The sequence below is a fragment of the Maylandia zebra genome, linkage group LG22 (assembly GCF_041146795.1).
Source record: "Maylandia zebra isolate NMK-2024a linkage group LG22, Mzebra_GT3a, whole genome shotgun sequence".
Lineage (NCBI taxonomy): Eukaryota > Metazoa > Chordata > Actinopteri > Cichliformes > Cichlidae > Maylandia > Maylandia zebra.
In genome coordinates, this window is record NC_135187.1 from 30,562,035 (window position 1) to 30,576,306 (window position 14,272).

Consider the following 14,272-nt stretch of genomic DNA (forward strand, 5'->3'; position numbering starts at 1 on the left):
TTGAAAGTCCGTGTTGCTCGGCGACAGCCCCAAAACATCACTGCTCTCGAGAAGATCTGCATGGAGGAATGGGCCAAAATACCAGCTACTGTGTGTGCAAACCTGGTAAAGACCTATAGTAAACCTTTGACCTCTGTTATTGCCAACAAAGGTTATGTTACAAAGTATTGAGTTGTATTTTTGTTATTGACCAAATACTTATTTTCCACCCTGATTTACGAATAAATTCTTTACAAATCCTACCATGTGGATTCATGGATTTTTTTTTCACATTCTGTCTCTCACAGTTGAAGTGTACCTCTGGTGCAAATTACTGACCTCTGTCATCATTTTAGGTGGGGGAACTTGCACAATCGGTGGCTGACTAAATACTTTTTTGCCCCACTGTAAATATAATGTAATTGAATGGGTTAACAGATATGGTTGGAGTTTGAGCTTCATGGAGAAAAAAATATTTGTCTGCATATATCTTTAATAGATTTCTTTAAATTTAAACACATAAACTGACATTATTATTAGAAGTTGGCACCGTCTTCCATGTAAACTTGGTTCTTGAAGGATTGCTCCAACTATTATAGAGCAATCCTTCCAACTATTATAAATAGCAGACCACACGTGGTCTGCTATTTACTAGGGGTGCAACGATACTCGTATCAATATTGAACCGTTCGATACAGTGCTTTTGGTTCGGTACGCATATGTATCGAACAATACAACATTTTTAATTTATTTTATCAACTTTTCTTCTGACGATGCTGTCTGTGTTGAGAGCTCAGTGGATCTGCGCTCGACTACTCCGCCTAGGCAGCACTGTCGAGCGCAGATCCACTGAGCGCAGCGCAAGCTAGCAAGACAGAAGCTAAGCTCCTTGCAACATAGCACATTGAACCCCCCCCCCACCCTCATTCAGATGTGGCGTTTGGAACTATTTAGTATTTAGTATTTATTTATTTATTGTCATTGTCAAGAACAATGAAATTGCGTTTGGGGCTTCCATACAACCCAAAAAAAAGAAGAAAATAATAAATACCCCTTAAAACCCAAGTGTACATATTTAACCCAGTGTGACTCCAATGCAATAAGACAATCCTTAGCAATAATGTTCGTAGAAATTCAGACAAAGACCTGAGAAACATGACAAAATACAACAATGCAACCCATTCAATATTATTGTACTGTGAGATATGATATCAGATATGATAGTTATCTATTTAAGAAAGAGGGGGGGGGGGGGGCAGGAGGGGGAAGAGAATAAAGATATGATGCACCAATGCAGACCAGTTCATTGCTATTAAGAAGTTGGATATGGTTATTGTCCGTGAGAGGGGGGCAGAGAGTTCAGGAGCCTCACAGCCTGTGGATACAGGCTGTTGGCCAGTCTGGATGTTCTGGCCTGTATAGACCTGTACCTTCTCCCTGAGGGCAGCAGATGGAAAAGGTGGCGCGCAGGGTGATGTTGGTCCCGCAGGATACTGTGCACCCTCCTCAGACAGCGAGTGGGGAAGATATTACTGATCTCTGGCAGACTTGTTCCAATAATTCTGCCAGCTTCTTTCACCACCCGCTGGAGTGCTTGCTGATCGGCCTTGGTGCAGCTGGGGAACCACACTAGAAATCCATACGTCAGAACGCTGCTGATGGCACAGTTGTAGAAGTTCAACATCAGAGATCTGGGAATGTGTGCGCTCCGCAGTCTCCTCAGGTAGTAGAGGCGCTGTTGGGCCTCTACTATCTTGGTTTTCATGTGACGTATGACCCTGAAGGTAAGTGTGTCATGGACAAAAGTAAAACAGTATGTCGGATGTGCCACGCAATGCTCAATTACATGGGTGGGAACTACTGCGTTAGCGCAGTTTGCTCGTTAACGTGTTGACCCATCCAGCCCCACGCACGGGGTGATCCGCGGTAGCTCGTTAACGGAGATTTGCCGTGTTGTGGCGTTAACGTCATTTCAGATTAACGCTGACAGCACTAGTGGGAACACAACGAATATGACTGCACATTTACTCCGACATCATCCTAGTGCAAAGACAAGTGGAAGGAGACAAAAACAACAAGCACGCATGCTACAAACTTTACCCGAGTCATTTAGACAGCCGTTAGCACATGATTCTCCTTATGGGGACCTGATATGTTTAATATGCTGCTGAGAATATAGCCCAGAAGAAGCGTATATTATAGCTTTTATTTTGGAAAGAGCCATTTCTCTGTAATAAACTCTCTTTTCCAAAGATGAGTGATTTCTCGATCAGATAGAATTATTTTTTTTTATTACTACTTGTTTCAGCAACATTAAATTTAAAAACTGTACGTTTGAGTTAAAATATATATTTATAATTTTAATAAATGACAAATTAAAAAAGCATGAACATTTTTTTGTATCGAAAAAATATCGAACCATGACACCAAAGTATCGAACCAAACTGTGAATTTTATGTATCGTTGCACCCCTACTATTTACCTTAATCGGTTAATTATTCAATAACTTGTGATCCCATGAAAACATAGTGGTGGTTAGTTAGATGTAGATGCAGCGACAAAGATCCTATACGATTACTCACTGAACTGACTGTACACAGCAGAAAATAAAAAGGAATCTGTTGTCATGGCAAGGTAATATGGTTAAAGTGAAAAACTTTAAACTAATGAAACTGATGTTTAATTCAGTTCCATTTTATTAATCTCAAAGTAAGAGTCGTCATTCCCTATGTACAGGCACTTTATAGGGAATCGTGACAGTGGGAAAGAATAACTCCCTTTTAACAGGAAGAAACCTGGAGCAAAACTAGGGCAAAGGGAAAGGCAGCCATCTGCTGCAATGAGGGGGGGGGGGGGGGGGGAAGACTTTGGTTAGTTTTACTGGAAAGCATTAATCTACAATATAAGACAACAAAATTTACTTTATCTCAGAAGTCTAGCTAGCTACACTATTCCGGCTTACAGTAGTGTTTACAGTACCTCTGTAGTTAGGCTTTCTTTCTACCGACAACATCTGAACTGGTCACTTGTTTGACAGCTCATACCTGATATCTAACAAGGTATAAACCTAAAATTTAACATGCTAAGATATAGCACTTGTTTGTTTGGGGTGTTTTTTTCCTCTGATGTGATCTTGAAGTCATTTTGCTTGGATAACCACTCCTGGTGAGATTGTAGCATTGTGTTAACATGCATCTGCCCTCTTAATTCCTAAGGAAGTAGTAAGAGTGTACTTACTTCTTTGCTGGGCTGTACAGAGCTCAGAATAAATGTTCTTTGTCATGTGACTATGTGTGTTACGACTCCTGATGTAATGCTGTTTAATATGCAAATCTCAGTGTACAGGTACCTCTCCGTGATTGGTGGAACCAGAAGAAGGATCATACGGATTGGCTAACCAGCTGGAGATGGCTCATATGATGACACCGCCATGGACGGCCAGTCATTCATCCTCACCTCATTCCAACCAGCAGACCAGGAGTACAGGAGCATGTAGGGGTGGACTGCCTTTTTGTTTGATTATAGTTTTCTCCTGTTTTTCGTCGTTAGGGAGGCAAGTTGCTTTCATTTAGTTTGATTCTTTTGGTCAGTTAAGTTTGGTAAATCCTCGAGATAGGCTCCTTTTGTTTGTTGTTTTGGCGTTAGGTCCACCCCGAAGCTATAGCCAGCTAGTTCTTTTGTGTCAAATGACCTAATGAATCAACATATTGTAAATAAATCATTATTAAACTACTATTAATGCCACCAATTGTGTGATGTGGCTGCTCGGGGTCTGACGAGGATGGATCACCCTTATGTTGTGGTCTGGCCACCCCTAGACGGGCCATAACAGTGTGTAACATATAGGGCCGAGTTTAATTAAATGAATCAAGATGAGAAAGAAACTCCTAGAAATTCATAAGCAACACGGTGAGTCACAAAAATCAGCAACTGCAATGACAAGACTGCGTAAAAGAGAGTTCCCACTTCTTGCCATTGCAATCTTTTTGTAAATACAGATAGTGGAACACGTCGTAGAGCCCGATTAAATCTATGATTAAAACGGCTGTTGGCTATTTGCCTGTAATTCCATCATGATGTATTTTCCCACAAAATTTTTTTCCTCCTGTTTTGACAGCAGCATATATGGTTCTTCCTATCAACATCAATGACAAACATTTCTGTGTGCTGTCAGTACTTCAGAAGAATAAAATTCTTTTCTACAGGCCAGAACAAGAAACTCAGTCATAAAAGCAGCACAAAAACCAACATATTCCTTTAGAGCATCTAAAATATATTTTACAGAGTACAACTGAGAGCACAGACAGTCTCCAATGCACCATAGAGATACCATTATGCCTGCCCTGACCCAAAATAATGTTTACAACCTTTGCCTACAGGTTTGTCGAAATGCAGTGTAGAAAACAGCTAACTTTGTCAGGGGAAGAGGAACCTAGCAAACAAGTAAGAAACACTTTCTAATCACACAAAAATCACAAAATGCACCAGATTTAGCAATATAAGAACAACTGAGTGTGGGGTCCTTCAGCAATCACACAGTGTAGAGAGCTTAAAGGACAATGTTGGTGGTGGAGAGTGTGTCGGGTGGGCAGAAAATATAAGGAAATCAAAAATAAATAAGGCATTGGACAGAGAGGGTATGGAAAGGCCCAGCGTGGGAGCTGTCATGGCCGGTTAAGTGGACAGGCAGCCCTGCTGGAGCTCTGTTATCTGTCTGCCGCAGAAAGTCAACCAGCAGAGAGGAGGGTATATGAGTGTGCGTGTGTGTGTGTGTTTGTGTGTGTGTGAGGGGGTTCTGCTCTAAGGCAGGACACACACTGTGAGAAAGCTTTTTATTGCATGTTCTGTGAACAATCTCAGATGAACAGGTCTTTTCATATGGACATCATCAGTTTAATCTTTCCAAGTACTTTTAGCAACTTAAACATCTCTATCTAAATCTAGTTTAATCATATGGATTCTCTGTGGGTTCTTTTTAAATCCATGCCTGCAATTACTGTAACAAAGTATACAATTCCAAAAAGCAGTTACCAGGGCTTGGCCACAGCTCAGAGAGCTGCTAGGGCCAATTCTGAAACTGTATATGCTTTCAAAAAAATCAATATTATATCACAGTCTCTAATTACAGCCTGAGGCTTGATGCAGATCTTCATTAATGAGCCTAAATGACACATTAGCAACTGACGTGGGGAAACAGAATACTTCATTACCATACTGATTCTCAGGCAAAACTTCAGATAGCCAATTGTCAGGCTGAATTAACACATGGTTGCTGTGAGCCGTGCTCTTACTTCAGGTGCCAGAGATACTTAATAAGCATGTGTCAGTGTTAATGATCACATGTGCGACAATATCATCTGGAATCATTACGGTGTGCTGCTGTACAGCCACAGAGCTGTCTGTGATGGAAGCGGCACTCACAAAAGAAACATTATTTAACAGGGCAAAGACAGTATCATTAATCGAGGACAGGACTAAATCTGTTTTAATTTTCATTGGGCTGACTCTCGATAAATTACACTGAAGACCTAAGTAGTTGATGAAAATAAGAGCGTGTTGGCCAATAACCATTCTGCATTTAAAGTTGATTATAGTGGCAAACTTCTCTAAGAAGCCTGAAGACTGAGTCTATCCTTTTCTAAGTTTGGGTCTTATTATCTCCCATCTTCTGATTTTGGGGGGGGGGGGGGTTTGTAGTCTAACATTAATACAGTCTGATAAACAACTAAAATGAATAGGAATACAGTGTGTAAGGTTCCTTGTTTCCATTCTAAGATGAGAGATTTGAACCTTTACGTCATGTCAGAACTTTTAAGTTTTAGTGGTGAGAACATTTGGGTCAAATGTTTGTTATCCAGTTAAAATCCCAGGTCCCTGCAGGACACATCTGTCAATTGAATTTGGGGGCGTGGCTTAACTTTCACAGTGTCATACTGCATTTTTGGACAAAAGATTTCTTGGGACCCTCTAGCGGGAACTGCCAATTAGGGTGCTTTCCTGAGAACTGCATACCTTCTGGGATGTTTTTTCCATTTAGATTTGCACCACCAATAACAAGCTTAAAAAGCCGCCCGGATCAATGTGTCTTTCATGATGACAGTGTTGTTGAAAATTGCAGGCTTGCATACATAAATAGACCAGTGTCAGCTGAGCAACTGATGGGTTCAGTAGTTTTTAAGATTGATTCCTTTTTTCTATTTTTGAAGTACATTTGTTTTACAAACTCTTGCTGGCTGTTTTATATGTCTAAGCAACAAGTAATTAAACAACTGGCTAATTATATCATGAACAAGCTTAATGGTTGCAGCTTATTTGTAACAAAGATCTTTAAAAAACATAAATCGTCCCAAATTTGCACTGAACAAACTACAAGACATCTGGAAAAATGTTCCTTTTATAGACGAGATCAAAGTGGAGATGTCTGACCATAATGCACTGTAGCACGTTTGTCGAAAACCAAACACAGCACATCAGCGCAAACCCTAACCCTAACCCACTGTCAAGCACGGCGGTGGAAGTGTGATGATTTGGGCTATTTTGCAGCTCCTGAGTTACTCCTCTGTCTACCAAAGTATTCTAGAGTCAAATGTGGGGTCATCTCATGCAACAGGATAATCATCTCACACACAGCAGCAGATTTACAACAGAACATCAGAAGAAGAAAAGAATAAGGGTGTTACAGTGGCTCAAAGTCACTGCCTGGTGTAATAAATTTTTGTTACAGTATTTCGAATGGTGAGCATTCATAAAACGAGCTGCAAGTATTGTAGCGGCTAAGGGTAAGGGTAAAAATGACTTCCAAGCCCTCCAAATGCTGTTAGCTACTCTTTGGTTTCTCCACAAACAAAGCTTTTTGCTCAGAAATTTGACCAAAAAACACATGGAGATACCTCAACTTGTCATCTGAGCTCAACGCCAAAACAGCAGAGCACATATGTATTGTCTAATAACTGTCTGCTTTGTGTTTTGGTAGGGCTCAGTCACTGGGATGTATATATGAGAATACCAATCTTAATAAAATCTTCACAAGCACTTTGACTGAGCTCTAGAAGGTCATTGCTGATACAATTGGGAAAAAGATCTAAGAGTTCAGTACTGCTTTCATCTGCCTTTCTTCTAATCCAAATATTCCCACAATGCTTGCTTTGAGTCTGCTTTCAAGATCCAAGTTTTTATCCATTGCATCCCCTCATGACTGAATACATAAAGTGGATTCTTTATGAAAATGGCAGATGTACCTCATGCCTTCTGTGGATTTGTTCTGATAGTTGCAGTAGAGCTGCGGTGTACCCAGCATTGCTTCGGTGAAGACTGCCAGGAATCCCAAAGTCTCCACGAACAAAACCGAGTCCAGGAGGAGGTAGGTGATGTACGCTGCCACCAGAGTGAAGGCCAGCACGCACTGCACATAGTCCACAAAACGACTCCATGACCAGAAGTAGTTCCAGTCAAAATCTAAAGGTGCATAACATGAGAGACACAGAAATGAGTTTAAAAATCATTCTTCTAAAAAGATTCATTTAAAAAAATGGTTCCTAATGGTCTAATCCCAACTATGGAAGGCACTTTTATTTATATACTGCTTTTCCAATCTTAAGATGCATCCGTTAAAACCAGAGACTATAAAAAGTCAGTAAATTCATGTGATTACGATTTTAAAAAATTATGCTGGCAACCAATGAGCACACACGATACCAGTGACTGATATTTGACAGGCCAATAAAAACATTCGATGGTTTCCCAGATAACTGGCTCCTGGAATGTTCACTACTGACCAACCGTCAGGCTTCACAGTGATCTGTGATAAGCAATCCTCCATGTTTTGATGCAGCTTTACTGAATACTCAAAGTCCTTCAGACTATTGGCCACATTTAACTATGCATTGATGCAGTGCTTTATTCTGTACACTTCAAGCTCATTATTTATCTCACATCAACATATAGATTAATGCAAACTCCATGCAAAAGGCCCGAGTCGGTGATTTAACCAGGAAATGCTGTTCACCGCACCACCATGCCACCAATGGTCACCACTGGAACCACTGGGTTGATCCTAATTGCTAAGTGCCTAAGCCTAACCAGGTGAGTTAAAATACCTACACCTAATCAGATGGAGTTAAATTAGCCCCTGACCAGGAAGACATGGCCTTCTTTTACTGTGGAGACACTTTCATCTGATGTAATTAAATGAAATTTAAATACATGACCCTAATCAGGTGAATTCAGTTGGATTTACTCTGTTAGGATATTTTTATTGCCAAAATTCTGAAAACAGTACCCCAGAATACGTCATTAAATCGTTGCATTTGGGGTAAATGTTCTTGTAACTTGTAATTTAATTAAAAAAAAGCTTCATCCTCAGTGGATGAGCTCTGCAAACCTTTTAGTAATCTGCACATTAAGTTGTAATATTTCTTGTGTAGAAGGTGTATTTTTCTTATAGGTAGGGCAGAATTTTAACATTCATAATTAAAATCCCAAATGCTTATTACCATTTGGAAATGATGTTCGATTCATCGTTTAATAGTCAAAGGCAATTTTGTGGTGCCAATTTCTTGTTTTCCAGCACTGGAGACAAGGGATCATCTACTAATCCTCTCTGTTTTTATTTATTTATTTATTGAAGCCTCAAGTTGATAAAATCAAACAAACTACTGCTGTTATTTTTTATTTAATTAAATAACTACAAAAATTAATATGTCACAATTCCCTTCTCATAATCAGAACACACACCATGTTACCATGCAACAAATATCTGAGCCGGTCCCCACTGGAATCAGTTCTCATTAAGATTCTTGTAAAACAGAAACATTTTACTTGTGGTCTTGATGAGTGGATGAGGGGGAGGAAGAGAGAATGTGGTGAAAAACTGTGAAAGGAGTGTGTGACGGTCAGCCGAGGTTGTGTTTCTTTTCCGTTGTAGTAATGGGATGAATGGGAATAGAGACACTGATGAATGATTTAAACCCTGTTATCAGTCCCAGTGCCTCTCATGTGCATTCTTGTGTATGTAATTATTAGGTAAAGAATCTGATCACAGCAGCACTGTCTTCCTGTAATAAGCAAACAAGCCAATACTAATCACACTGTTATGTCTCCCGGCTTCATCGCCCAAGACTCAACTTTAACTGAAGGAAACGGTGACATTAATTCAACTTTGCCTATAAAGTCTTTGATGACTAAACACATGCGATATATCGTTATTGTATTAAGGCAGTGAAACCACAACACAAGTAAAAAATTAGGAGAGTGAAAGCTTTAACCATGAAAGTCCAATCATGGCTGAACTCCCACTGCTGCATCGCAAATGCAATTTCTACAAGCAACAAATGTAATCGAGCTGATTTACTTAATCATGTCTAAATGAGGCTTTGCTTATCTAAATGGCACATCTAAGTGCTCCACGAAAGCCAACTGCATAGGCCTGTATAGGCCTCCTGAGAAAAGCCTATGAACTGCAGAAGAAAAACAGAAAACAATACCAAATGCCAACCATTGCTTAGCCAAATGCCTGAATTGGACAATCCCTTTCTTTTTTTTCTTTTTTTTTTTTAAATTTCACACAGACTTGATAAAATCTGAAGTAAAAGAGTGGGAATGTTTATGACATTTGAGTTTAAGAGTGAATGGATGGTTGTTTCATTACAGAATTAATGGCAACCGATTCTGACATTTCGATGGCATTTCCACATATATTTACGAAACTGTGCCAGAAACCCAGCTCTTTAAAACTGAGCCAATTCAATTGTATCTCTTTGAAAGCAAAGCTAAACAAATACAACAAATGTAATTGAATTCTCAAAGAGCCATTTAAAGCAGGTCATAGCCTGCCAATCCAGCACACACTAAGATTTTACCATGGAAAAAAAAAATCAGTATCCAAGATGGTAACACAATATAGTATTGAACAAAAGGAAAGTGGAGCTTTCAGTGGTACGCTGGAGCATGTACTTACTCCTGTTCTGAGTTTAATTAAGAATACCCACAGACAGCTGTTATGTGTGCTCTAAAGCAGTGTTTATACTGCAGGCGTAGATATCTGGTGTGGTTGTGAAGCCCTGCTTGCAGCTGAGCCAAAGGACTATGAATCTGGGCCAGCCAGCACCAGGCTGGCACTCTGTGATAACAGCCAAATATAGTCAGAAGTGATGAAGGGCAATCAAACATCGTTCAACACCAACCTAGAGCTAAAGCCATCACACCACAAGTACAAAACTGAATATATGGTAGGAACCACATGTGACTGCCGGTAATGAAAACAATGGGTGCCAGTATGGGCTCAAATTGTGGTCATAAATATTTTGTACTTGTAAATCAGGATTTGTATGTGTAAAAAGAATTTGTGTGTGTGTGTAAAAAAGATGTGTATGCGTAAAAAAGATTTGTGTGTGGACTTTGCCAAAAAATAAGTGTCAAACTCTGCACTCAAGTTTCAAGTTACAAGTACGAATTTTGACCCTATTTTTCTTCCTTTCATCTGATTGGATAGTTAAATTTGTGATTGACATGACATTGACCAATCAGGGAACAGATGGGTTTGGCTGTCGGAGGGGTGCTTTATGGAGCTTCAGGTCCTTGAAGGGTAATACAGTTTGAAGCTGGAGGAGGATCTCTATATAAATATCCGATAGAAGCTAGGTCACCTAACTTTCAGCAGCTGTTGAAAGGATAAAGTTGTGGTATGTCAGTGGTTAGAAAAACCATTATTACTTTAGGATTAGCTTAACACAAAGTCAGGGCTGACCCGGGACCATTGCTGTGAGTCACAGTGCGCAGCATATAGGTCCTTTCACATCAGACGCAGCATGTGCTGCTAATGCTAACGAAAAGCCAAAGATCCAGAATTTGTTGCACTGGCTGCTGGGCTCTGTGGGTTTTTGCAGCAGTTTAACCTGTACTAGATGCACCTGCTCCTTGTCGTAAAATTCTTCATTTAGGCAATTTCCATCATGCTTTTAACTGAATGATATATATATATATATATATTTTAGGGGTGCAACGATACACAAAATTCACGGTTCAATATTTTTTCGATACAAAAAAATGTTCATGCCTTTTTAATTTGTCATTTATTAAAATTATAAATATCGTTAGCTTCATAGCATAATTGCCTAAGTCATTTGACTAAGTCAATGACTTAGGCACTTATGCTATGAAGCTAACGATATATATTTTAACTCAAAAGTACAGTTTTTAAATTTAACCCTAACCCTTGTGCGTGTTTTTTATTTTGACAGCGAATGCGCACCTGCGGACCACTTATGTGCAGCCCTGGTTATTTAGCTCGTCATATTGCAGCCACAGAAATTCTTTTGTCCATGAAACCATAAAGCTGCACTTTCTTTTTGCCTTATAGTCTGATTTGTCATAACTTTTCCGTTTTGTGGTAAGCTTTTCTTTGGCTGTCTACCAAAATGCACCAGCTCTGCATATGCACTTCAAACAGACTTTAAGCAGACCTCAAAGAATTATGACAGGAATATTTACTTTTCAATGTTGTCTGTAACCAAGTATAATGTCCATGTTCAACTCAGATACATTCCTGTTGTGATAAGTTGCATTTATGGTTTGGAAATGGAACCATCAAGAGTATATGTCCCGATATACATCCTTTACCAGCAGGATGTATATCGGCATGTATTTGGAGAATCCTGACCTTTTATGAGGAAAACTGGCTTCCCTGCAAGATAATCTAAAGAACAAGGGTGGGGTTTTGTTTGATTCCAGATATATCAGGATATATCTTATTCAGGAAATTGAAAAATAAAAAGTGCTTAGTTTGCATGCTCTTCCTGTGTCAGAGTGGATTCTCTCCAGGTACTCTCGCCTCCCACAGTCCAAAGTCATACATGGGGTTAGACATATTGGTGATTCTAAATTGACCGTAGGTGCAAATGAGAAAATAATAATAATAATAAAAATAAAAACGTCAATAAATTCAGCTGCTGTAAGAAACAATTTTCCAAATACAGTATAAATAAAGTATTTTGCATTGCATCACATAACCATTAGTAATTCAAAATTAGCCACAGATGTGAACATGAGTGTGGATGCTCTCTGTTAGTCCTGTGAAAGACTGCATGATACACCAAGTTAAGAAAATGGATGTATAGATGTAATTAATAGGCAGTGGAATGCCTCTCCTATATCAGCTCTTCTGCTACTTAGTAGTAGTGCAGTGTGTAGCCTCACTGTTACCTATACAATCGAGTTAAAACCCCCCAAAAAGAAACCTGAAAGCTGCACTGTGTAAGGCTAATTAATAAAGGTAATTTCATACTGCACCCTAACCTTTTTGAGCCATAACATCATTTGTTCTCTTTCTCGATGTAAATGTGTGAGCACTAATGTATCGACAGGATTTCTTTTTCTTGACTTCTCTCCCAGTTTTCACTGATGTAATGAACCGGGGGCTGGAGAGGCTTTCATTTCATGCTAAGGCATGAAATGAAAGCTTCATTTTTTTCCATCTTGCAACCTGACTGCATGATCACCGATTCTGCAACACCTTTCAAATGAAGACTGTTAACCTTCGCAAATAAAAGGCAAACACTGTGACCGGGACATGCATCTTAACTGTTGTGCAATTTCAGCTTCCTATTCCAGTAAATGCGCTCCTTCACGTCGGTGCTGCCTCGTAATCAGCTTTCAATCATGCATGTGCAATTTCTGGAGACTTATTTGCCTTCAGCACTGAAAAGTAGCAAACATTTTTTAAAAGTAGTCTGTCGGCCCACTTCACAGCGACCACAAATGGATGTTTATTACTGTAGTGTACCTTGGCCATTCCCTACCATACACCCTCTCTTGCTGTGCCACTTGCGTGCCCGGGGGAATTCTTGCCTTCCCCTTTAATCCCCATGCTGTGTGGCAGCCGTTGTGGCATTGTGTGGGAACAGACTGAAGCTGCACACAATAGACTCCCTGCGGTGGCCGAATGTCTCAGTTTGTAGTCCCGCAGGGTTGCAGTACATGTGTAGGAAGGCACGGGTCAGAGCTGGCGATTCCAATCGCTTGTTTACCGGCTGTTTCCTGCCAGCTTCAGTTAGGCCCCAGAAAAGTCTAAGGGGGTAGTTGAAATAATGGCTGTCACTCAAAAGCACCCGTGGGACAAGCGAGAACATTATTATAAAAGACGGTTATAACAACCTGGGAAATTGAACCTGGATCGCAGCGGGCTTCATTTTCTGAAATTTGGACAGGTAGCTTTTTCACGGTGACTAATAGGCTTTCACTGCCAAGTCACAGCAACTTCCTCCACATTCAGTCTAAAAGTTCAGCTCCTTCCTGCCTGTAGGGAATGGATAACTTCACCTACAGGATAAGGTGATATATTCTAAGCTGCCAAACCCAATGAAGCTATACAGGTGCAGACCCCCATGGGACCAAAATGAGCAATGAGCCATTCCCAGACAATAGAAAGAAATGGAAATCTTTTGTATTGCCATGTACCTCCATAACATCATTAGGCCAACATCTCTGTGATATGGGACCACTGAATCATTGTGACATAATCACATAACATAACTGTAGTTATTAAATTCTTCACCACATCAGCACAGGGACGCTTTTCTTTTTGTGGGAAAAATGCTACAAAAAGAGACTCCTTTTTACATTTGGACTTTTACTAATTATTATTTTTTTTTTTTTTACATCAAAGAAAATCTTAAATTAAAAAAAAGAATTTGGGATTGTATACCATCTGGGTGTAGCCACATGACTGAGAAGGAACATAAAGAACTCAGAACGGCTTGTGTTTCGCCGACTTCATAGAAATACTAAGATATATATTGTGTTTTGCCATGGAGTCTAAAATTGCCTAGTTAATATTACCAGTCCATTTTCTCCAACTCTATTCAGTCTGCAGCACTGTACAGGTGACAGTCATTTTGCAGCAACCTTGTCACTATTTGTGTAGGAATGTGTGGTTGTGACTGGACTCTGAATGAATTTGTGTTTATGTAGACCAGGGGTGTCCAACTCCAGGCCTCGAGGGCCGGTGTCCTGCAGGTTTTAGATGTGTCCTTGATCCAACACAGCTGATTTAAATGGCTAAATGACCTCCTCATGTCTTGTAGTTCTCCAGAGGCCTGATAATGAACTAATCACTTGAGGCCTGGAGTTGGACACCCCTGATGTAGACGTTCTAAAAGTCACCAACACTGATACCCAGCATTCCCTTTACACTGCCAGGTTTCCATTTTCCAGTGTAGTTCACAGTAGGATGTCAGGGAAGTGATCTGCTCATCGCTTTGTCATTAATGGCCAGTCGCTAGTGGACATTGTAGGCTTC

General features: G+C 40.0%; 1 protein-coding gene across 2 annotated transcripts in view; it reads right to left on the reverse strand.

The window, feature by feature from the left end:
- The window catches only part of slc66a2 (solute carrier family 66 member 2), a 41,117-nt gene that overhangs the window by 15,796 nt on the left and 11,049 nt on the right, over positions 1–14,272 (reverse strand). For both annotated transcript variants that reach the window (XM_004563696.2, XM_004563697.2), the window contains one exon: positions 7,218–7,434. In XM_004563696.2, coding sequence (XP_004563753.1) covers positions 7,218–7,434 — 217 coding nt within the window. The remainder of the gene's footprint in view (positions 1–7,217; positions 7,435–14,272) is intronic.